Source organism: Perna viridis, chromosome 7 (assembly GCF_037379345.1).
Source record: "Perna viridis isolate PV_CMFRI_1.1 ecotype Kerala chromosome 7, ASM3737934v1, whole genome shotgun sequence".
NCBI lineage: Eukaryota > Metazoa > Mollusca > Bivalvia > Mytilida > Mytilidae > Perna > Perna viridis.
Genome location: NC_142451.1, coordinates 27,055,803 through 27,083,058, shown reverse-complemented (window position 1 = coordinate 27,083,058; position 27,256 = coordinate 27,055,803). Strand labels below are relative to the sequence as shown.

Below are 27,256 nucleotides of genomic sequence, written 5' to 3'. Positions count from 1 at the left end.
TGGTTATTTGATGTTCTTTGTTGTGTGTGGACTTTGTCCCCAGATTATAATCGTTTGATTTCCGCTAGAACCATGTTTCCCTTGATTACTCTTTCTTTAAAACAACAACGAAAGATAATGACTATTTCCAGTAACATAGAAACATACAAAGGGAGGTAATTGAAAAACAGTACATGTAGGAAGAAATTCATCTCAAAGCAAATTATAGTTTCTAAAACCAGTATAGCATGTATAGTGAAATCCAAAAGTTATCCAAAGATAAATAAACTTTCAGTCCTTTGATAGTTGTCTTAACACAAAAGAAAATAAATTATTTGATTATCTGTTTAAAAAAGGTAAGAATAAGGAAAAGCCCAAAATAAAATTAAAATAAATAAAGATATTAATCAAAATCGAAATCGTTTCAAGTTGGTACGACTTACAATTTAAAGTTTTAATGACAAATAATGACCAAGCCTTGAACATTTCTTTGTATTTAATTGCCAATAAGAATTACATCCAAACTAGGTTTGAATCTAAATTAAAACCTCATTTTTTACATAAAAAACGACCTGGCTGGTCTAAAAGCAGTCAATAAATACGTAAGTGTAAATTTTAATCAAGAAAATTTACAGCACGTAAATGTTTGAACATAGGTGATGCTCACTATTAACTGCATTTATAACAATAAAAATGGAATATATATATTGTGTTAAACAAAATTTAGCAATGCCTAAAATATTAGTGATAATGTAAAATCTGTTATTTCCTTATTCACATTCAAGTACATTGCTATGATATACCATCGAAAAAATTTAAGGATAAAATATTTAACGTTCAGCCTTTACAGATTAAGTAGTAGTCTTTGTAAGAATCATGAAAAATCTATGAAAAAAAAAGGCTATATATTTTTATTTTTGAAATTAAGTTGATTTATGGGTCTATATTATGAAATGTGTAAATATTTATTCGAATCTGCCTGCTCTTAGGAGATAATCAACATTGAAATTCTAATAGATTCTACTGTATTTGAGTGTCATTTACAGAGTTATCTCCCTTAATTTTGAAATCTACAGTGCATTCTATATAATATTTATCTCCTAAGAGCATGGGGTATATGAAAAACCGACTGTTAATATCTGTTTACTATGGCATTTCAAACAAAATATAAAAAATAAAAATATGTAGGCATTTCACCCATGAATCACATTTTGCCTGATTCTTAGCTGGAGTGCTACTTAATGTGTTGTGATTTCATTGCCATCTTAACAATATTAAGACACAATTCAATGTCTTTATACAAATACAATGTCTTTATACAAATTCAATGTCTTTGTATCATATACAAAATATAAATTCGTTCCACAAATCGCATAATCGAACAATTTGTAAAACACAAATCATAAAATTTATAAATCACTTTTTCCCATACTCTACATAAAATTATTCTGTATTTGAGTCTGTGGATTGAATACAGAAAGAGTCAAAACATCTAGAATAAAATAATAATGATTAAAGTGTAAAAACTTTACGCAAATTGAACAAGAACATTTTAATAAAAAAAATTGCATATAAAGATAAGATATATTTCTGGTAAAACAAATTCTGGAAAACAATAGCCAAGAAATTTACAAATACTATTTTAACAGTTAACAGGATATTGTAAATAAAAAAAAACATAATGTCACCAACCGAACAAAGACTATTGATAGGGCTAATATGACTCTGTAAAACAAAATCTTGACAACTGAAAAATCAATAACAATATAAAAGTTCAAGGGACACTTCTCAGCCAAAACTCATTCGATTGGCTGGAACTTAAACGAAAACTCACGAAGATATAGTCATGTACATGTACCCAAAATCAAAAGTATGAATCTGCAAGCATGTCGGGAAAAAGCTAAACTGAATGTGTGCATTAGTTTCCAAAGTCAATGGGCTATAATTATATATTTAGCATAAGATTTAAAAAAAAAAAAGAACGACAATGCAAACTTTATCTGTCATTTGTCCCGATCATTTTATTCGTCGAATATCAATTGAATATCTTCAAGCATGATGCAAAAAAAAAATTGGGAAAACTGAGTTTATGCATGAATATTGTAGGTCTAAGGGCCATACCTAAGCAAAAAATTAACCGAAAAAAAGTCTTGATGATTGATCTATTTCTTGACATATTAATGCGGTGTACGAAATATCAAAACATGACGAAAAATGGCAGAAAACGGAGATTTGTATATATATTTTAAGTCCAGAGGCCGGAACTCGGCAAAATATCAATGAACCGAGACAAAGTCAGACTTGATCTGTAACTTGGTGCGGACATTGATTTGCCTGAGTGAGAAGCCGACGGACGGAGTGTAAACCTAAAGTATACTACGACAACAGTGGCATGTAGGGTACTTATCATTTGTGTTGAACATTTGAATAAAGAAATGTTTGTTTTATTAGTTTTCGAAAGACAGCAAAGCCATTTATAATTCAGCGTTGATTCAGGCAAAAATCATTTTTTAAAAACACTTCATTCTTTCCTGGCATTTATTTCCTATTAATATCGCATAAAAAATAGGAACTAAGCCCTTTAATAACCTTAAGCTGTGAAAATTATTTGAAACGCGATTTGTAATCGTAACACATAAAGACATTTTACAGGAAAAAGAGCAGTTACACAAAATAAGTTTGCTCATTCAATTAAGGAGGTAGACCTAGGATAAGGGAAACAACTCTTAAAAATCACTGGAACGTTTGTATTCAGGATTTGACATCAATCTTATGTAAGCATCTGATTAACTTGAATTCATTTTATTCTGCTTCAAATGAAAGATTGTGAGGCTAAGTTGAAATTTTGTATGATGCAAACATATCACTGATTTCATGAGTTATGTCCCTTACCCTAGGTCTACCTCCTTAAGCAGTTGTATTGGTCTATTTGATGAAATGTGTAACTATTTATTCCAAACCGTCTACTCTTAGGAGATTATTCACGTTGAAAATCCAATAGTTTCTATTGTATTTAAGTATCATTGACAGAGCTATCTCCCTTAATTTTAAATGTTACAGTGCATTCTACATTCTACATATATTTCACCTCTTAAGAAAGGGGTTTTATGAAGAGCCACATGTAATTTTCTGTTTATGAATATAATTATAAAAATATTGATAGAGAAAAATTTAACCAAGCATGAAATATCATTTACAATGTAAACTTTAATCATTTCTATACCTAAATGCAAGTTAAAAGATACATATATGGGTCATTCTCAAAATAAATACAATTTCTGGGTTGGTGTTTTTAAAAAAATAATTTTGCAGAAATGAATGGTTCTAGGTTTTTTTTGTCAGCGATTCCAAATATTCATCGTTCAAAATATCCCCACAGTAAGTAGAGTTTTTAAACATTAGAAAGTTTGTAAAGATTGAAAATGTGCCAGGGACATACAAAAAACACGTTAGAAAACATAAATTTTGTATGTATATCAAAAAATTACATCCACCAGCTTACAGGGACAACACCATTGCACATTTTCTTTTATAATGACCCATATAACATGACAGCATTAAAAAAGTCATATAACATTAACAAATGCAATGATTCCCGGAGCGAAGGTAGAAACGCCCGCTTGGGTCGAACCCTTGATCAAACAAGGACACAGATTGTAGCTTGAGACAATTCTGAATTTGGATAATTTGAAAAAATTAAAAATAATAATAAAAAAAAAAAAAAAAAAAAAAAAACTACAAAAAATTTGAGCAATGCTCACCAACTTCGCATCCCCACTCCATCATTTGATGACATGCACCTTTTGACGTCCTTATTGATTTGGACCAAGAACTACAATAAGATGTGCGCAATGGGAATATGTTTAAATGATTCTGTGAAAGTTTTATTCAATTCCATTCAGTAGTGCAGGAGGAGCAGAGGATAAGAGTTGGGTCCTCCCAAGACCCCATAATCACAAATGACGAAGTTCATGTCTTGATATGCGGAATTCCCAAATTAATTCGGATCAAAATCTAAAAGAGAAGGTGCACAATGAGAATATGTAATAAAGATTCTTTGAAAGTTTTATTCAATTCTATTCAGTGGTATATGAGTAGTAGGGATAAGATTTCAGTCTCTAGCAACGTAACGTAAGGAACTTTATGATGGAAGTATGGCCTGAAGGACTGCCGGACACCCCTATCACTATATACCCCCACATGCAGAAGGGTACGAAAGATCGAAGTTTCACACCTCTTAATCGTAAAAGTGATGGCAATTTACAAAAATTTAAAGGTAACCTATATCAATATAAATGGACAATTCACCAAAATTTCACTGACATTGTTACAAGGGTGTTTAAGATATAGCCCGAAAAAAAGACGTATTTTGTTTTTGTTCTGAAAAATAAAGTCCTAAAACCCCAAAATGAAAAAAAAACCAAAAAAAAACAAGAAGCTTAAATCGCTCCACTGCTTATATTTTTCCCTTTCAAGTGCAATAACTCTGATAAAGAGTAGCCTGACATTTTTGATAGGACCTATCATAAGGATCATTTAATCAACTGAAAGTTTCATTTTATCTATCATAGTTTTCAAGATATTTGCTGAAAAGTGCTAAAAACGTCATTTAATGCATTTCAAGGGCAATATCTCTAAAAAGGAGTCGTCTGACAACTTTAATCGCCGCATACTCCTGTAGACCTTATCATAAGGATCATTTAAGCAACTGAAAGTTTCTTTCTATCTATCATAGTTTTCCAGATATTGGCTGAAAATTGTAAACAAGAGGCTTCCAGGAGCCTGAATCGCTCAAATACGATTAAATTCTTGCCTTTCAAGAGCAATTACTCTTACAAGGAGTTGTCCAACAATTTTGACTCAAGACTTTGGTAGGACCTATTATTTTGATCTTTTCATCACTGAAATGTTCGTACTATCTATTACAGTTTTCAAGATATTGACTGAAAACTGCAAAAGTAATCGTTTTTTCCTTTCGAAGGCAATGACTTTAACAATGAGTCGTCTGGCAACTTTAATCCCGCATTCTCCTGTAGACCTTATTATAAGGATCATTTAAGCAATTGAGAGTTACATTCTATCTATCACAGTTTTCAAGATATTGACTGAAAACTGTAAAAAAAAACCGTCATTTTTCATCTTTCAATGAAAGATGTCTTCATCATGCTGAATATTTTTGCTTCACCTAACGGTTATGCAGATATATGCGAAAAACTTCTGTCTGAGCCCCGTTACGTTCTATTTTTTGTAACAGCGCAATGTTTTTTTCAAAATCCCCACATAAATTCTATGCAGGATACCCCAAGGAATATTCATACCAAGTCTGGTTCGAATAGGTCAAGTAGTGTCCTAGGAAAAGAGTTTTGAAAACTTGATAACAACGACGGACGAAGACTGACAACGACGACGGACGTCAAGTAATGGCAATAGCTCACGTGGCCTTTGGCAGGTGAGCATAAAAGGAAACAGTATGTTTTAATCAAAAGGAAACCCACGCCAATAGAAAGGAACAAATCATCTAGAGTTTTACAAAAATTGGTGACAGCATTTTGGAGTTATTGTCTGGAGAATGAACGACGGATGGACGTACGGACACCGGAATATCAAAATACGCACTAACAGAGGTGTACACAGAGAACTATACAGTGCTTGTTAATAAATATTTAAAGGTAACAAAAATGTGTTCTGACAAATTTGAAATATGAAATAAGATACAGTTGAAGTGAAAGATGTCGAAGAAATTATCAAAATTTATTCTCAAAAAGCTTCTGTTTACTAGAAGATTACTACAAATATACAGTGGTAAACAATATTTATAACTCATTGAAAAAAATAATAGCATTCTTATTAAGCATAGGGTAAACTACCCCTGTCATTCGAAAAGCTTAAAGGAGGCATGACACAAAAAAGATTATTTTTTTCAATTTTTGGTTTATTTGATTTTATGATACACAATATATATCATAAAAACGCCCCTGGTAGTCACTTACGTCGTTCAATTGAAGATAGATTGATTCAAAGTCGACGATGACCCAAGCCAGATGAATTTTAATTAGCCATGTGATCACGTGACCGTGCTACGTCAATAGTTCTCAATTCATAGATCGAGTGGTTGAACTGCGTGGGGCTTTCGCAGTTTTCATGTGATTTCTACAAATTAGAGTGAAAATATTGAAAGTTTTGGTTTGCCAGCGAATACATACTCACAGTTGTACTAATTTAAACAACTTCGAGAAGAAAATGATAAACAATGACAGCAATATCTAACTTTTACATGTGTGAAGACTAGACTCCACAGAGAGACGACACCATTTCTTCTCGAAGATTACATAAAAATATTTCAATATGTTCTGTCATGTTCGATTGAAGTTTATATATTAAGTAAATTAAATTCAAATTTTAAGAGTTAAACTGTTCCGATCTCAATCTTTAATGAAAATATTGATTTTACCACTTTTTACGGAAAGTTACTCCTGACAAGTGTACCAGTACTCCGCAAGTACTGCTGTAGGCTAAAAACCACTAATTCCACTTCCCATAGGCTTCTATGCTAATTTCACAATATTCAATGGCTTCTCTGGACTTTACCTTAACTTTAACCTGCAGAGGACTATATATCAGCATGAATCTACATATGTCAGCTCACAATCCTCAGAATGGCATGTGGGGTTAGCAGACTTGCAGTGCAGTACTGGTCACCGGAAGTGAAGGGTCTATAAATAGCATGGGAAATCCCAGTGTTTTCACAAGATAGGGGTATATTTAAAAATCATTATGGAGATTCGGCTTCACATCACAAGAAGCAAAATTCACCTATAAAATGTACAGAAATGTTTTTCCTTTCAGAAACTGTTTAAATTTTTTAAATAAGATGAGAACTTTTTTCACAGCACTATGAGGAACAGGGGTAATTTCTGCGTAGGACTATTTTTGCGTACGTTCCAAATGCTCATTGGTTGAATTGGTGGTCTGTAACCTGTAGGATAATACGAACATGTTTACTTATTCATTGTTCTTTGATAATTCTGTTTGAGAACCCATAACGGTTTCTTGCTGAAGCTTCCTCGTGTTCTAAATCAGTTGAAAAAGCTAAAATTAAATATTTTAAGTAACCTATAAAAATATTGTTCGTGCCAGAAAAGCTCCCTTTAACTCACTTAGGGTCGCTTATTATAAATTGTGTATTGTATCAAATTCACCATGTAAATTGGCTTATTTCAAAATTCGTAAGACAAAAGAAATGCAATTTTATTTCAATTATCGAAGTCATACACCAGTGTCGACATCTGTGTCACGAGGCGCCGAAGAATGTAAAGATAAAAGAAGCCGCCCATGCTTTCTCCTGGCCATAATTAAGTCTACCGAGCTTCTTAATTCATTACACAGTGTCACTATTTTATTTGCACCCTCCCGGACAAGTCCTAAAAAGTGTGCAAAGTAGCTGTGTTTTCGCCACGCGGCGACGTATGTCTAACAAAAATGAAACGTTGACAGAAAAGGAGTAGAACTTTAGTCTTTTTACTTTCTAAACACGATTATCGGACACATACACAGATCATTGGACCACCCTGCATTATATATACAAGCTATTTTTTTTATTTATTAATTTTTTCGGGCACGTCTATACATTTCCAATGCATCCAAATGGAGATTGAGAACCAATGACGTCGCACTTCCATATATGCTAAGTGGGTGTTACTTCCGGTTTTCATTTATACATATTAATTATGTCGTCCAGATAACACAAATAAATCATTCTAACTTTATTTAGCGCTAACCTGATGAGAAAGCGTTTGTGATACTCGTATCTAAACATACTCTAGTTTTTTTATAAATATATATGTTTAAAAAAGGAAATTTTTGTATCATGTCTTCTTTAAATGTGAATATTCCAGTGTTCAATCGAACCATGACGACTCACTATATAACTTATTTTGGAACCAATAATTCCTGAAAAAAGATAGATTTCAAATATCTTCCGAAGTGTATCAATCCATTGTTATCAGTTAATGGATAACATAATTGAACACCTAGTATTACACAATCAATATGTAAATAAGTGAGATGAAATTGGAATAGTTTCTTTCAGTAATCCTTACGTAAATATTCCTCTTTTCTAGCAAATGAGGATCCGCCTGCACAAGTATCGTATTAGAAATTAAATACGCTTCGTGTAATAAGTAAACCTAACAGCATTTGTACTCAAATGAAATGGAATACTAAGTCTTATACTTGTAATTCCTTATAAGATTTTTAATGCTTTCATTTCCTACATCGAATGGTGTTCTTCCATCCCAACCTTTCTGTGTCAAATCAGCGTTTCTTTCTAGCAACAATTTCACTATATCATTATGACCTTCTCTACAAGCAGCGTATAATGGAGGTCCTAGTTCACCACACTTTGACACATCGGCATTTCGTTCTAGTAGCAATTTTACTATTTCTGTATGGCCACACCAACATGCACTAAACAGCGGGGTATCTCCTTCCTCGCCACATTGGGATACATCAGCATTTCTTTCAAGCAACAATTTCACAATTTCAGTATGCCCTCCAACACACGAAACAATAAGAGGGGTGTCTCCTAACATTCCACACCGTGCAACATCGGCATTCTTGTATAGTAACAACTTAACGATATCAACATGGCCGCCACTACACGCAACATACAGTGGACTATCTCCATTCCTACAACACTGTAATACATCAGCATTAACCTCTAGTAACAATTTCACAATAGCAGTCTGACCACGTCTACATGCGCCACATAATGGGGTTCCCGATTCCCCATTCTGAGACACATCTGCCTTTTTCTCTAACAACAATTTCACGATATCAATGTGGCCCCCTATGCAAGCACCATACAGCGGAGGGTCACTATAACGACCACACTGTGACACGTCAGCATTTTTCTCAAGTAGCAATTTAACAATATTAATATAGCCGCGCTCACACGCAACATACAGTGAAGTATCCCCTGATCCATTCTTCTGAGAGACGTCAACGTTACAATTTAATAACATTCTCACAACTTCAATAGTACCACGTCTACAAGCAACATAGAGTAGAGGGTCTCCACTATAATTACATTGAGTTGTATCAGCATTTCTCTCTATCAAAAATTTCACTACATCAGGATGGCCATGAAAGCATGCAACAAACAGTAGGGATTCGTTAGTCCTTCCTAACTTTGTTTCATCAGCATTTCTTTCCAGTAAAAATTTCATGATATTTATATCACCATGGAAACATGCATAATACAAAGCATCTTGAATGATGTTCGCATCATTTTTAATAAATAGTTCTACAATATCCACAAAGCCATGTTTACATACATAGCTTAAAGGCGGCCGTCCATAGCTATCTTCTTTGTTTAAATTGCATTTTAAAGATATGAGACATTGAACTAGTTCATAGAACCCAATCTTTGAAGCTTCAATCAGTGGTGTACTGCTATGATCTTCATATTGTATCGATTGATGTACACCTATAGAATCCAGCTCAAGAAATAAATTATTACAGTAATCCTTGTTATTCTCTATATATTCCATCACTTTGTCTTTAAACCTTTTTTCTTTCAACTGCTGGTTGCAAAAGAAGGACGTCCCATCTTGTTCTTTGAGATCTTTAAACATTCTTTCAAAAAAATAATTCTCAATATCCTCTGATAAGTATATGCATGAATCTTCGTCATCAGAAAAAATACTTTGAAATCGGAATCTTTCTGCTATAAAAGCTGAAGGTGCATATTGAATAAAAAGTTCTACCAGTTGACGCCCGCATGTTACAGCAATCATATCATAGAGTTTATCATGTGCTATACTATAAACTGAACCCGTTTTCTTGATATATGTTCCATCAAGTCGTTTGAAGGTGTTAGAAAGCTTTTTTCTTTTCATTTCACTTCCGAGATTGATTTCAAAATTAGTAGTAACTATATCAATTACTTTCTGTTTAACAGTGTTCGGCATTGTTCGTGGACTCAAGTATTTTTCATCGAATCCATTTTGAAACAATACACATAGAACCAAAGCACAATGCTCAAGTTCTTTGGATTCTATCATGACTTTTATATCATTCTTTATACTTTCAATAGGAGATGAAAAAAGTTCAGTTAATTGTTTTACTTGTTTTCCTTTCGACATCTTACAAATCAGGGGAAAATAAAAGTACTTCTGCATTATTTTGCTCAGATTCATCATATCGGATTCTGATAGACTTGTATACATTTTGATCATCCTTTGCCTTTCATCGGGAAGTAAACAATGCTCCTCAGATTGTAAATTACACGTATTTTTCATAAACATCTTTAAGGTTTTAAATTTATCATCCTTGAATATGTGCAAACGGCATGAAACAAGGATTTTTATTCGTCCATGCTTTTCATCTTCTGATGTCTGGTTTGGCATGGTATCAGAAGGCAATAATTTTTCAATCTTTTCACTCTGATCACTCCATATTTGTAAGTCTAGGTCATTTATAAAACTTTTCCCGCAAATATCATCTACAACGAAAACTTGTTTCTTTTTTACATCTCTGTACTTAACTATGTCGGTTGGACAAGTTACAAATGGAATGATATCATAACCCTCATGTGATTGTAGTTCTAGTGCTATATGGTGGATGATTGACGATTTTCCTGTACCAGAGCTCCCAGTGACCATTACAACATCATTCTCTTTTATCAGTTTGGCTACATATTTTGTTGCCCTGGTTACTGTAAATGTTTTCCCATCTTGCTTCCATTCTTCAATGTGAACTTGGTGTTTTTCTAAAATAAAAAAAAAATCAATATATTATGAGTACTATGGGTTTTTTTATAAACTCAGTTAATATACAACCGCTGGGCCAAAAAAGTGGGCAAGAATTAGTCTATATAACATTAACCCAGCGCAAGGTGACCATAAAACCAACATCTGCCCAATACAGACAAAAGAATTTAGTTACTCTCAATAGTAAAAAAAAAAAAGACGAACAAGCCCACTAAAGCTATTCACATCCTTATTTAACAATCTCGAGTGGAGAAATAATCAAAGAGTAATCAAGGGAACCAAGGTTATAGCGGTAATCAAAAGAATGTAATCCAGGGACAAAGACCAGACATGGAAAACAGACATACACAACAAAGAACATAAAGTAACTAAAATCATACATACAAAGTAACAAAAGTAAATGAGCAATTCGGACTCCACTAAAAACTGGGAGCATGGACCAGGTGCACCGGTAGGGTAAGCGTCCTCTGCTTTTCTAGAAACACCCGCCGAGTTGCTCATAAAAAGTCAAGTCCGGGGTAGACAAAAGAGGAAAGGAAAACTATGACCCGTAGAATAAATCAGTTTTCATGGTGCTGATGGATACACCATAACGATCATGATGACGACCATAAAACTTCCGTAGTGATGACTTCAATCTTGTAGCAACATAACCCTGTTCCAGAAGCCTATTTGTTAGAGTTCTAGCGCGATACAAAAAGTCTACGTAGTTTCAGCAAGCTCTGGCATAACGTATGAGTTGTGATATGAACACTCCATACGCAGGAGCCGAAGGGATGTTGCCACAGATGAAAGGAAAGTTGACAATTCAAAACCACTCCTTTCTCAAGTAAATTGTATGTTCCATTCGACGTATGGTTCATGCCCATGGGAAGAAATTGTGCTTCGCTACTCGCTAAAATATTCTTTCTTTTTAGCTGATCTGATCCAGACGAAGGCACGTCATTTCGCCAAATCCTTTGATATCCATTTGGGGGGGGGGGGATTCCTCACATCAATTCAATGAAACCTGAGATAAAATACACTACATACACTATACAGTCAGTCCCATAGCTTGATATTGAGATCGACAGAAGGAGAAAGCGTAAGACCAAAATATATGACAAATACAAGGACTTTTCATTCCGTACTGTCGACTTTTCTTTTGTCTATGGCAACATCCCTTCAACACATGCGTATACAGTTTCTACATCATAACTCATACGTTATTTCGTCTACCCGGGACTTGACACTTACCTCGGTGATTGTTTCTAAAAACAACACACGAGACGAACCTTATACTACCGGTCCACCAGGTCCAAGGTCCCAGTTGTATGTGGCGTCCTAGTTGCTCAATTCCCTTTTGTTTCGTTGTACGTGTTACTTAGGTTATTTAATATTCTTTGTTGTGTGCGTGTCTGTCTAGTCTTTATCCTTGAAATTCCTTCTTTTGATTTCCGCTCGAATTTTGGTTCCCTTGATTACTATGATAGAATGGCTCAGGCTCAGAATCTAATGGAAACAATTTGCGTGGCCCTACTTGGCCTCTTATAACTGAAAAACCGTAAGAGATATATAAAATCTGATTGAAAATCACAAATGGGGATTTCATAAAAAGAAATCAAAGTATAAAAAAGTTTTTTTAGATGTGGCCAAATTTCGTACCCCTTTAACTCCAAAAGAATCCATGATCAGTCTATCCTGTATTGAACTCTTAAAGCAGGATTTCATATGGAACAAATTTATATCAGAATCATCAAAAATCACAACAACATATTTTACTTCAATTCTAATAATAATTTTCCTCCTTTAAGCCCCTCATTTTCAGGGGGTGGGACAGCTATTAAAAAAAAAGTTCCCTTCCCTTTAATTTTAACATTGTGTTAAAGTTAAAAAAATATCGGATAAGTTTTATTCAGGTTGTCGTAAATAAATACAAGTTAACGGCAACGATAACAATGACGACAGGGTGATATTAATTGTACAATTGCAAAATTGTTGCATTTTATGGTCGTGTAAAAACGTTGGGCTAACGTTGACAAACATACGGCAACTAATTTGTACTTTTCTTTAATTTCATAAATATTTTTGTTAAATGAAATAAAAAATACGACACTCCGAATACTGTGAAAGTATTACTATTCGTGGGGTACCAATTTTTGTGGATTTCGTGGGTATGGTATACCACGACATTTGGCTCCCAAAGGAAAGAAAATATTCAATTCATTTATGAAAGAGTTGTCAAATCCATGAATTCAAGAACCTGCGCCAAGGAAACTGATTTATTCAACAGGTCATAGTTTTCCTTTCCTCTTTCGTCTGCCCCGGACTTGACTTATCATGAGCAACTAGGTGTTCTAGAAACGCAAAAGACGCTTACCCTACCGGTGCACCTGGTCCATGCTCCCAGTTTTTAGTGGAGTTCGAGTTGCTCATTTGATTTTGTTACTTTGTATGTGTGATTTCAGTTACTTCATGTTCTTTGTTGTGTATGTCTGTTTTCCATATCGGGTCTTTGTCCCTGGATTACACTCTTTTGATTACCGCTATAACCATGGTTCCCTTGAATATTTGTTCCACGAACTGATCGTTTTCTCCTTTACCACGAAAATTGGTACCCATGAAAAAGTTCTTTCACAGTAATGAAACTAAAATTTGTATTATCCAAATCTTGGTAAACGATTCATTTTGGTATTAAATATCTATGCGTATAAAATTCTGTTTTTTTAACAACATATTCAACCTCCCACATCAACCAACTACTAAAACAAAGATTTATAATTCTAGCACGGTCTATATATGTTTTAGACATGCAAGAATCACCTACTATATGAAGACTGCCACTGTCGACACAAAAATGTGTCATTGTAATTTAAGTTTCAATTGCATGGTGTTGTTTCGGCATTAAATATTCAAGTGAAAACAGTACGACTAATATTAAACATATTCGCGAATTTATTCAAGCAAATTTGCTTTTTTTGTAATCATAAGTATTTCAACATTGGATAAACGTTGGTTGTGACAATAATATTCATTGCTGTCGACTCGTCGTAGTTCTTTTATAGTATAGTTCTTAAGCATTTTATTCTAGAATAAAAATCAGACAACCATTGGACTACAATATGATCTCAAATTTGATACAACATAATTAAGTGTAAGTGTAAAAATCAGGCAAAATGGAATAAACGTGCATTTCAAAACCCCACCGATTTGACAATAAAACTCACGGATACTTTCTCTATTTGAAAAGACTGGTATTTGATCTCTGCATCATTGACTTTGCTCATAAATTTGCATGATATGGAAAGTAAGTATTGTCTTTTTACCTTGATTTTGATGGTGCAAATAGTCAAACTACACTATCAAAAGGATGTTTTTTCCATACCATGTTTCACCCACTGCCGGATTCTTAGAGTCTGACACGTAAATGTTAATGACCGGTTCTTACATATGTCTTAAATACCCTTCGTGGAGTGTCTACATTGATAAGCAGGCTGTTACAACAAATGTTTTTATTAATGTTCTTTTTTCGTTAATCAATGTCGTTTCGAATTTTTATTCTATGTTGGCTCATAGATAAATGAGAGACAATGCAAAATATTTAAAATTTCGAACCATGGATTGTCACATAAAATTAAATACGTAACCAATAAAAAATAAACTATTGTTAATATCCGTATATACCTGCGTTAAGACAACACCAAACCATTTTTGTAAGCGCCACCTCAATACCAACGAACCATCTTTAAGACAAATTTGTCCTAAAAGAGGCATGCTGTTTGAGTAGTGTTTTAAGCAAGGCCAACAATAAATCAAAAGGCAAAACATATATATTATTTTTTTATAGTTTGAAAAGTGTTTAACAAAACATGTACAACAGACCATAACAGTATTTACTAGGAACTACTTTCCTCACCCCACAACTATACAGTCCATTATCTTCAATGCCAAAACAATTGTCTGTTTAGTTATCTATCATCCATGTCATTGATTCCACATGTTATGGCTTTGCCATTAATATATGATCTTTTCGTTGTGTTATAAATGACAGGGAAGTCAAGGGAAACCGGATTCGAACAGTCATCAAAAGAATAAAATCCAAGGGCAACGACCAAACAGAGGAAAATAGACATTAACAATAAATAACATGAAAAGGCAAAATAACACGCACGAGGAAACAAAAGTAAATGAGTTTTCCGGACTTGAGCAAAACTAGGAACATGGATCAGGTGCACCGGTAGGGTAAGCCTCCTCTCATTTTCTAGAAACATCCCACATCATCATACTAATGTTTCAATGATTTATCACTGTTCCTTGTCTACAGATTGTTTTGATTACTTGTTTATCTTTGTTCTTTGTCTTTGTTTGTTGTCATAGTGTAGAATGAACCATGTGTCTGTACAGTTGTTGGCCTCGTGTTGGTATTATCATTTAGTGTTTCTTACCTTGATTTAAATACTATACCTACCACTGTTGCTTAAACGAATAAAATATTTCAGTTTTACGGATAGTTTCTTTTGTATAAAATTTACTTACATATTATGTTTAATTGAATTTAATACAACTCCGTACCTTTCATATGCCTTGGAATGCTATCGTCTTGTTCATCTGTAAGTATAAATAAAATCCGAATTAATGAGAAAAGTATTACAAATTAATAGTATTACACTAAAGGAAAGATCAGTGTTCAAATGATGTTTTGAATCGCACGTTTGCTTAACTCATTTTAGCCTGTTATAAGAATTGTTTATTCCTATTATTAAAAGAAATTTGATTCGTTGTACGTGTTATTTTTGTTACTTCAAGTTCTTTGTTGTGTGAGTTGGTTTGTCCTGCCTAGTCTTTATCCTTTAATTATATTGTTTTGATTTTGCGCTCGAATCTTGGTTCCATTAATTACTTTTTCAATAGATATTGTACATTTAAGTGAATCATGCAACTCAGTTGCTAAAAAGTAAAAGTGGGTAAACTGTCAGTACCAATCGGAACACCTCAGTCTTTCTAGTTACACAAAAGAAAAACCTCAGAGGCACTAGGCAGATGGATCTGTCCGGAATTTTACCCGTCCGATTCTAAAATTTTAGATAAACTGGTCGAATATTTTACCAATACTTCCAAAATTCTTGGAAGAGTTGTTGTTCTTTATTTCTAGTGCTATCCAACTAAAATGTTTAGCGCCACCTGGTGGATAGTACTTGATTCGCGTATGACTACAATTCCGGCTTTTTTTCCCAGAAGAAATTCCTTTTGCATCCGAAGTTTATTTTTTAGTGTAGCGGTAATGGACGAGTAGTTCCGATTGCTGTCAGTACACATGTTACAAACATGTTCTATCAAACTTTGAAAAGTTTCCATTATACTCATTCAACCGATGCAGGTACAGTACTTGTATGGCGAAAGCTTTCATTTCTATGGTATATAGGGATGGTGGGGAATCAGGCATGCGGAATGGGGATGGGAGGTTGGGGTAATGTATGAGAGAGGGTGATTTTGAATTGAGAGGATGGGGAAATTAGTGCTAAAATATTTATTTATATGAAGAAATACATTAAATTTAATTAAAAATGACAGCTAAAATGTTGACGAATTTTAAAATTTTATTTGATAATGTAAATATTTGATAATAAACACGCAATGTGGATTGTATGGGGATATGATGATTTATCTACTGAGAATGAGGAATTACATGTATTACATGTGTGGAATGAAGATGGGGACAGTGGGGAATTGGGAATGGTACATGGTATAAGTGGGAAGTTTATACTATACAAGAGCTGTATAGGGCTTGCTAATCACATCACGTATCCCTCGAATTAACGAGAATGGGACCCTACCTCCTATAGAAAAGCATTAGACGTTGTTGTTAATAAAATGTATACTGCAATCTAAGTTCTATGCATCATATTAATGCAATCAGAAGTCGCAAACTGAAAACGAATCGGTCGTCGGTTTTTAATGATTTTGATAAAAATTTCGAACCAAAAACGTCACTTAAAAGCCCTACTGATGACTTAAGACTTCTACAAATGTTCAAATAATGAAGTTCAATCCAAAGAGACAAACAAAGCGCATAAACTACTCATGACAGGACATTTTATGAGAAACAATTAAAAGTTCAAAGATGAAGTCTTACCAATTTTTTCAGCTAACTTTGTAATGGACCCTGTTATCGCATCGGTCTTCTGAATTGAAAAAAAGTAAAATGTGTAGAATAATTAATGGTAAGGATCTATTGGGAAAATCATGATAAAGAATTTTATTTTGTTAATATATTTTGTTATATTCCAGTTTACTGAAATAGGCGCATAAAAAGGACACACATGCTAGACATGAGTGTTCTTTTATACCCAACTATTTCAGTAATATTTCTCGCAATTTTTAGAAGAGCGTTTGAGTTGAGAGGCAAAATCTTCCTCAGCTGGAATTGCAGAAAAGTTACTACAAAAGAAATAATAATTGATAATTGGGAAAATGAAAATCGTCGGGTTTGTCATAGTCTTTAGTTGCAGGCTTTCATCTTTTGTCAACTTTTAGATGAATGTCGTTGAGTAGACTAAAGAGTCTGTAGTGTCCTTAATCTCAAGACCTTTGTATTAGATGAGATGATGAAAATCGCCAAATCAAGGATAATTTCGTGATCATCATCTATACATCGAATGCTGAAATGAAAGGGACTGTATCAATAGGGTTTGTAAGTCTCGCAATGGTTTCATTTTCCTTTTCGGAATTTCCGATATAGAATGTATTGAAATTCGAAGACCGATCTGCATTTTATAATTTACTTCCGGAATTTGAAATGCTGCTGCATTACAATGCAAAATCTTCTATTCCATGCTTTTATTGACATTTTTATCATGCAGAGATGGATATTTGTCATTTTGTATCAATATTTTTACACGGAAAGATGTTTTTCTTTTAGTAAAGAACTCAACGCTATGTTAAAAACGAATCTCAATGAAGCTGAATGGTAAACGAGGATCCATTCTCATGAAACCACGGAGTCATATGATGAGACTTGCATACCCTATTTGCATTTTGTTTTTGGTGTAAAAACGTTTGGATGAATTCTGCCTCGTAGGAGTGTTAAGTTATTACCAACAAGTAGATGACACAACTATAGTGTCTATAGGGGAGCCCACAGTCTGTTGAAAAACTAAACCACTTAACTGACTAAATATAGACAGATATAGTCTATCATAACGTTCATCACAGTTATCATCTCATTATCTTTATCTTGGCTTTTCAACTCTAATGCATATTTCTCGTGACCTTCGACGTGGTACTTATACCAGCACTTCAAGGTACTATTACCAGCATTTCTAGTCTCTTGTTAAGATGTAGTGTTAAATTAAAATGTTCAGTCCTTCTTTCTCTTGTCGATGAAAGGTGATACGTACAGTACATTTGCATAATGAGCGAACAAATAGAATGTTGTATGTATTACACAAAAAAGAGATTATATGTAACCTCATATGTTAGTTTTCCGATTTAATTCGTAACAATTCAGTGGAATTTTAAAATACTTGAATGAGTAATCAAGGGAACCAATATTCTAGCAGAAATCAAAAGAATGTAATCCCAGGACTAAGACCAGACATGAAAAACAGACACACACAACGAAGAACACTAAATAACCAAAATAATATATACAAAGTAACAAAAGTAAATGAGCATGTTGAAAATAATCAGTTAAGAAAGCTTGACGGTAAAAACAATGGTAAAAAATAAGTTAATTTTATACCATGGGCCCTATACAAGTTCTTGGAAGTTTGCATCCTCCCTGTTTTGTAGTATCAGCTTCGGGCGGATTAGCATATGGTTTTCTCATGGACCGCCTCTTTACAGTAAAACGTTTCTATTCTTAAAATAAAGACATTTCTTTCTCATAGTACCACAATGTAGAGGCTGTTATTTTTGTGCACATATTTTCCGAATGTTCATTGGTTAAATTGATGGAATATTACCCATAATAATTATGGTTTCTTTCAACTTAGCATTATCTTATGGTTCTTACCTCTTCCAATTGTTTCAGTCTTTGGGAATGATTTAACAATATCTTCTCTGATCCAGTCAGTTCATCTTTCAGTTTGTTGATATCTGCTGGAGTATCAACAACAATCACTCCAACATGTTCAATCATAGCATGTATTTGTTTTGTTATATCTTCCAAGATGACAGATGTGGTACCTGCTAGTAATTTCTGACCTGAAATTGATTTAACAAGATGACAGACGTGATACCTGCTAGTAATTTCTGACCTGAAATTGATTTAACAAGATAAAAAACGCGGGAAATTAATTGCCAAATGATCCAATTATACTCCTATACAAATTCATTTATAAATCAAAGCCTACACGCTAGCAATTCTTCTCGTATTTAAAAATTAAATAATAATTCAATACGTGAGATGTATCAATACAGCTTTATCTGGAGGCTACCACAAAGCGGTTGGTGCACAAAGGTCGATGAAGGAATGTACCAAATATCAAATGGATATCAGAAAGCATGTCCAAATAACCAACAAAATACCGACAGACAGACAGTCTGCGGACATAAAAAGTGCTAAACTAAAGTCATATTCGACTAGTTGAAGTAAAATTTGACTATCAACTTCATAAAAAAAATTGCCGTGTCTGTACTTTAAAATGTTTAATTGTTTTTGTATAATTAAAGATTATATAACAGTCTGTACTCTTTTAACACATACCAAATAGAGATCGAGAGATAATTTGGTATGTATCTATCGTTACATTAAAATCCTTAAATTTCGTCCATTCAAATAACTGTAGTCATCATGATTTTAGGTGTCAAATCATTTTTATATGAAATATTTGCAAAACACAGTTTTGTACGACCGTAAACGTAAACACCCCACATATTTTCCTGACCATTTTTTATTAAGTTTTCATCATGTTCATTGTGTGCTTTTTTAATAATATGTATCTCTTTAATAATAACTCGTAAAATGTTCAACCACACTTTAAGGTAAATCTAAGCACAGTCAAGTAAATCCTCTCGTATTTGATATTAACAAGATGTATCAATAAAGCCTTATCTAGTCGCTCCCACAAATTAGTTGGTGCAACAACTTTTTGTGGTAAAAACATTGACTTTGTGGGATCCGGTAAACTTCAGCTCAATTTATGATCCTCACACAGGCTATGAATACGACAACATCACCGCAAATTTGTTAAGTCGTAAAAAAACTAACCTCGAACCATAAGAGAAATATTCTTTTTCAGTAAATGTCAATAGTAAACATTTTGAATATTTTACCATTTTGACTCAATTTTCCAAGTTGTGCGATAACATCCTCTTCCTCCTGAGAAGAGAGGCCAAGACTCCTGACAAACTGTTCAAATAAGTCAATGGCCTCAGTATACTTGCTGTCATTCCACTGTGTGTAGTTGCAATGGGCCCATAAGTTCCGTACCTCTCTAATCTACAATAAACACAATCCAAGAGTATTACACAATGAAAAAGAAACGTTAGAGAGACCCATGCTTCATTTCAGTCAAAATTTTTAAGAACTAACCCATTCAGATTGAACAGTAATTTATTATAATAGTTTTTTTTAAATATTTTTTTGTACACCGAGATTCTAGCGGAAATCAAAAGAATATAATTCTGAAACAAAAACTAGATATGGAAAACAGACACACACAACAAAAATCACGAAATAACCGAAATAAAACGTGCAGCAAAAGTAAATAAACCAGACTCCACTAAAAACTGGGAGAGTGGATCAGGCGTCGTCTGCTTTTCTAGAAACACATAAAAAGTCAAGTAGGGATACACGAATGATGAAATTTACTTTTAAGTTTCTTTCTTTAGATAATTGGCTTGCATCTAGTAAATAAGAAGCTACCTTAAAAAAATACCAAATTTAAAAAAAGAGACAAGAAATAAATAAGTAAAATATATCTTAGGGTTAGGGTTTTTTTAGATTTTTAGGTTAACGTATATTACTAATGGAATTGGCACTCGATTTGCCATTTGAAGCGTTCTAGTAAAAGATATTTGAGGTGAAATTTATGATAGAATTAGCTGGGAAAACAAGTCACAATGAATGATATATTACCGACTTTTTTCCTCAAAAGAATATAAAACCTTAGGTAAATTCTTAAACTTTAAAGCACTCTATGTAACAAATTAATATTACTAAATAAATAAATAAATAAATATGTAACTTGTATATTGTGTCTGTGTCTAGTCCTGATGCATATTTAAACAATTTCGACCACCGCTGCAAGATTAAAGGTTCCAAATTTTATTTACTCACATTCTAACAAGAGGCTTATTCAATCATATATGTATAATCTTACATATATACAAAAAATACCAGATTTATATATTGTAAATTTTGATATGCTGTACACGTGTTTCAAGGAGTAACCTCCCATCAGCAGCATTAAAATCAAATATGTAGGAAGATCATAATCTAAATATTAGTTGTATACAAGAAGTACTCATAACCAAATATATCGAAGGAGGAAGCCAAATCCATCACCGAAAGATTCTACCATATGCAATGCAAGGAATGAAGCCTCGGTGTTTTACGTATTTTCAGTTAATGACAAAATTTATGGAGTATTGTGTTATACCTACCTCTAGCTTTTGTTAGTTTCGGGGTGGGATTTATTTTTGGTACTTAATACCGGTGTGTTAAGGGTAATCGATGATTTTATTTTATAAATTGGACTGCTAATTTTGATTAACTAACCTTTTCAGCAAAGCCTTTTGCAGTTGAAGAACATATACCAGTTTTGATAATAATGCCTAGCAATGCCGATGAGTCACAGCTGTCGTCAAATCCTGTGTACTGAGCAAAGTTTGTTTGAAGAAATAATTTTGATAGGTCAACTGAATCCTTAACACGGTAATTGAATCTAGACTGCTGTTTAAGTCCAAGATGCTTGTTATTGTTGATAGCTTCATAGTTAAGAAACGTTGTCAGATGGCTGGTCAACTGTTGTGGATACAGCTGTGTGTCAATATTTTTGCTATTCTTTAGAGTCTGCCATAGTTGCTCAAGTTTTGGTGCAACATATTTCCTTAAGGCAGGGGATAGTACTGTGTTTAAACTTATCCCTACAAGAAGCCATCTTTTGTTGTTGTCTTCCAGATCACATATACATTCTGCAATCAGAAAAAGCTTAATGTTCGTTGTACCTGATTCTTAAATCACATGTACAGACATATTGTTATAAAACTTTGTATGTTACATAGACATAGCTAAATGTTCCCTTTGGAAACGTAAGTCCCTAGCCGAACCTCCTGGATACGGGTCATACGAAATTAAACACGTAAAAAAACCAGTGTATACTTCCAATTTTCATAAAACCTGTGAAATTATCCATCTTGGTATTTTTTGTTTTAGGAGAAATGCTTTTGCACAACTGGAGGGGCATTTTTATACATTATACCGGTATATGCGTTGTTGTTATCCAACCCCCTGATAGTACAGCATTTCTGCGTTTTCAATTACGACAACTATATGTCTCTAATACCACTGCAGCTTTTCTGAAGGTCTGAGGAGTATGGGATAGTGAATTATCCGTCCAAATATTTGTCTACAATTCCAGACATAGCATGAAAAAGGTAAAGTCCAATAGTAATAAACGTGTGTTATTCCATAAAAATAAAACAACAAAACACACACACACACACACACACACACACACACACACAAATGCAAACAAAAACACTAAAAAATACAACAAAGTGCAAACCATGATTTTTTTTTATCTGTAACAAATTAACCCATCAAGATATACTTTTATAAAACAGCCTAATATCTGTGAGTATAAAAATAGTATTATTAAATGAAAATTCGGTGTAAGTTAATAAAATACAATAGCACAAAAAACTTAGTCCAAATAAATTTTCCAATGAGACCCATGATGTTATAGGCACTGCAAAACATCAACTCGATCAGTAATCATCACGAACAAATTCAAGTACCACAAATTAAAATTAATGTTTGGATGGGTTTTGAAAAGTCCCCGAAACTTTGTTGCAGAATGATAATATAGTGAATGAAGAGAAGATAAGGGTTAATTTATAAGCTGTTGCCATAGATGGATGCTCCATTGAAAAACAATGGTCTGTAAATTTTGACTACAATGGACTGTTTTAAAGAGTAATACATGGAACCAAGATTCTAGCGGAAATCAAAAGAATGTAATCCAGGGACAAAGACCAGATATGGAAAACAGACAAACAAAACAAAGAACATAAAGTAACAAAAATAATACAGACAAAGTAACAAAAGTAAATGAGCAACTCGGATTCCACTAAAAACTAGGAGTGTGGACCAGGTGCACCGGTATGGTAAGCGTCCTTTGCTTTTCTAGAAATTACGAAACAAACTTATTCTGATGAGTTGAGTGGGGTACGCTGGCTTGGTACAATACCTGTAAGATCAGAAACTTTGTCTTTGATATCATCAAGCTGTTGATGTAATTCTGTTGGTGATAGTGCTTTCCCATCCGAGATGTCTACCATTATGTACAGTTGCTTAAGAAAGTAGTTATTCAGTTATCTTCTTATAAACATTGTCTTTCAATGCTTTCACAGCTTTTGACTCACTGAATAATCTATGAATGAAGAAATCAGAAAATAAAAAGACAGCATAACGAAAATAATATACCCAATAGAAAAATTCCTAAATGAACATTCAGACTCTTAGATATGTGTTTCTAAATATTTGGTTTAAGATTCAACTACTACATGTACATGTAATAGAGGACGAAGTAATCAATACCAAATTAACCTTTGAACTTAGAAGCACCGAGAGCCCGATTTCAGTCTGACGAGAAGTTAGCAGGTAATACACTTAACAATACTCATACTAATTAAGTAAGGATCTTTACTAGTTTCGTATCTAAGAATAACAAAGTGTTAAGTGGAGGGTAGTTAATATTTAGAAATCCTAGTTGATGTAAAATGTTAAAGGCATACTAGTAATCATTTTAAGAAAATATCAATATATTCAACTCTTTCCTCTTACAGGTTCCATAAAAGTCAAATGATAGCAATTTCTAGAAAAGTGTTTTGACTGAGAGACACAAAATCCATACTCTATGGCTGCTGCAGTGTAATTACAAAGGACGAAAAGGTGGAGAATTAAAGTCATCGCATTTGTCATACGGTTTAGTGGAAAGTCTTCTTACTTATTTGTTTTCAATCTAGAGATGAAGTCAAGATGAGAGGCAGATTTCAACATGTTCAGTATGTCATATTATGTAATTTTGTATTCATTTGAGAAACGAGACAAAATATTGTGGAATGGTGAACATAAAAAAAAACATTTTAGTGAAATAAAATAATAGAAAAAGAAATTAAACAGAGTAGGAATTAAGCATACACCTATTTGCGTGTTAGTGTATTTTTTAGTCCAGAACGCCCAGTCAACTATTAGGTAAACATATGCTTTTAAAGTATAAACATGCTGTTTAAAACTTAACATATGCTACATATACTGTTTAAACCATAACAATATGCTATTTAATGTGTTAACATGTGCTGTTTAACCATAAATATATGCTGTTAATATAAAGTATAAACATAATTTAATGCATATTCTTTCCAAATAAGGGAAAGTGCATTTTACTTAAAACTCATTTTATAAAATTGATACAAGTGGTATACGTTGATTTTATTGCCGGATTTGATACTTAACCCATCTAGTACATATATAGGAAATATGAATAATGTATAAGTGTTATCATACACTTGCATACAATATGAAATACGACGAGATGTCAACATACCATAGCTGTCGGGGTGTTATTTTAATGTCCATAATTATTCACTTATTACACTGAACAACATAACATAACTTGAGAACTTGTAAATGTACTATTAATTCGGACGATTTTATGTGAAAATCCCGAAACACTTTATGATTGGTCTTTTTATGACTTCTTCCTTACGTTTTATGCTGTCTGATATATCATTCTTTAATTTTCTATTTGTATTATTCATTATATTATGTGTTTCTATTGAAGCCTTTGAGAGGGAGAAAATATTGCATGCTTTTATAATTTAATGCCCCATTCATTTGTAAGATTATCCCCCTTTATTTGTAAGATAGGAAGCTTCGAAATTCGTGTTTGGCCTAACAATATTTGTATTTCGGATTTTGATTTCATCTTGCACAATATGCAAATGCAAAAATAAGACATGCTATGAAGTTATTCTAATGTTTATATGTTTATGTCATCGTATAACGCATCAAAAGTGCAGTGTAATTTCAATGTATATTTCTAATTTTAGCCCCCCTTTATTTTTGTCCCTGCCCAAAGTAAGGCATTTTTTGGCCTCTGTATATCTTCTTTCATTTTCACCTATATTTATTTTTATGTTCCTTGAGTACATAGGGTCATCTCTTTCGCTATACAAGTGTACAGTGATGTTTTGGGCCAGTTGCTGCTCACCCTGTGATGTGAGGGTTTCCTCGTCGTTCATTGAAGACCATTGGGTGGCCTTCGGTTGACATTTTCAACCCGTTGGGTAGTTGTTTCTTTGACATATTCATCATACGTATTATCGTTAAATCTTCAAGTGAAAAACAACATGAGTTCCAAATGTTGTCTGTCTATACAACAAGATAACGAGTGGAGATCACGAGACCGATTAGAATTTCCTTCTACAATGCTAAATCAGATCCGTATAAGATTGTGGGTCAGAATCTTCAACAACGTTTTTCTTTAGGATATCGATTTTTCTATGGCTAAATATGTATACATATACTCCTTAAAACAGTCTTCTTAATATGTAAGTATATACATATTCACATTATACTATTTCGAGATTTAGAAATGAGTTATATTTCACTCTAGCATATTCATTTTAGAAGATAAATCGGTGTTAATTTCCCAGTGCCCAAAGTGAATAATATTGTCGGGGGAGACCGGTTTGGTTGTTTGTTTGTTGGAGTTTAACGTCGGAGCAGCAATATTTCAGCTATATTCAGACGATGAACATGAAATTGATGATAAAATGAACATGAAATGATGATGAAATGAAAAAGGGATGGGACACTGGGACAATGGGGTCGACAAATTTTGATTGCCACTGGAAATACGGAGAGGTGGGTAGGGTCGGCAATTTAGCCTCCTGTGGCGGAGTCCTATGGTTCCTACTGCGGGAGAATACCACAGTAGGGTTCGTTAACGTGCAAGGAACGTAGCATCTTTCCCAACACGGTGCACCACTATGGTTTGCGGTCAGGTTTTCCGTATTATATCCTGACAACCCCAGCATGTAACACGCCAGGGGTACCCCATTCCACCACCTGGGCACACATCCCAGTTGCTCTGTGGGCAGAGCGCCCTAACCCCACGGCTAGGGTTCTGAGCACTATTAAGTCGCCTTTTACGACAAGCTTAGCGCGGCTGCAGGCCTATTCTTTTAACCCCCGGACCTGCATGGGGCTCGGGGAGACCGGGGAGAGGGGAGAAAGCACTGGCAGAAAGTGAATACTTCCACTACAAACACGCCATGTTAACAGACATTTCACACACTACATACCATTTTATGTTTTTGTTTTAGAATATTTGCAGTTAGGCTTTCGGGAGAATTTTTTAACTGACTTCGTTTGAAATTTTTATTTGCAATGCATTTCAAAAACAAATCATACATGTAATTCGTTAAATCCAAATGATATTGAAACCATGTCCTTATTACATATTGGTGATATAAAAAGTCAAATAACATTAGTGGGTGGGTTATTCCATACAATGAATCGTATATTGTCTGATCTTCACGGAGACAAGCACTCAATTAGCTTAAATTAAAGTTAAACATAAACTATAATAAACTGAATATTCATCTAATACCCCATCCCTTTAGACCCTCATTCTACTCGTCAGAACTGTTTAATGAGATAACGAACCATCATCTAAGTAAATGGAAGTGGGAGAGACATGCGTTTTCGGGGCCATAACTTAATCTTGACAAATAGAAAGTAATAAAAGTATTTTAACTGTTACATTCTCAGTTTTGTCTTGCAATGGGCATGAACAAACTCTGCTAAATAGCAATGTTATCAAACTTATGCAAATTAGCGGAAGTTATTTAGCAAGTGCAGTTCTTATTCGTGACATATTTCACATGCTGGTCGACAATACATTCAACGACCATTTGATACGTATACACAAAGCTCTTTGTAAGTATGATGAAGACGGAAAATAAGTCATTCATCAATATTGGAAAATGAGAGTATTATAGATCTAAGTACATGACAGTACTTACCATCTCTCTTCATAATCCAATGTTTAAAATGTCCACATTTAAATGACATGACTCACTGCTTATCGCCAGATGCTATTGCCAAGGTGAAATATTTTCAAATTGTGTTGAATATGCCAATCGTGTTTCCTATTACCATGTACTTGTTTCAATGTTAACTGAATATATCATATTTACACAATACGCATGATGCTTCTAATTACATCGTATACGTCATGCCTTTGCATAACAAAAAAAAGAAAACCAACAACAAAACAAAGAAACAAAGC

The 27,256-nt window shown here is 33.7% G+C and overlaps 1 protein-coding gene across 1 annotated transcript; it reads right to left on the bottom strand.

Annotated features, from left to right (window-relative positions):
- Positions 1 to 582: 582 nt before the first annotated feature.
- LOC148612078 (uncharacterized) lies at positions 583 to 27,256 on the bottom strand. The gene is made up of 8 exons (XM_088593194.1): positions 26,991 to 27,256; positions 23,147 to 23,329; positions 21,454 to 21,869; positions 20,007 to 20,172; positions 18,745 to 18,935; positions 16,864 to 16,912; positions 15,303 to 15,338; positions 583 to 10,750 (listed from the first exon to the last, which is right to left on the bottom strand). Exons 2-8 carry the CDS (start codon positions 23,235 to 23,237, stop codon positions 8,199 to 8,201), a joined length of 3,501 nt encoding a protein of 1,166 aa, XP_088449320.1. The 5' UTR covers positions 23,238 to 23,329; positions 26,991 to 27,256; the 3' UTR covers positions 583 to 8,198.

Excerpts from the sequence above, each read along its gene's own strand:
- LOC148612078 (XM_088593194.1), bottom strand. The coding sequence starts at position 23,237 with ATGGTAGACATCTCGGATGGGAAAGCACTATCACCAACAGAATTACAT. Across the intron at positions 21,870-23,146 it reads CAAAGTTTCTGATCTTACAG|AATGTATATGTGATCTGGAA; the intron begins GTATTGTACCAA and ends TTCTGATTGCAG. Across the intron at positions 18,936-20,006 it reads TGGAAAATTGAGTCAAAATG|GTCAGAAATTACTAGCAGGT; the intron begins GTAAAATATTCA and ends AATCAATTTCAG.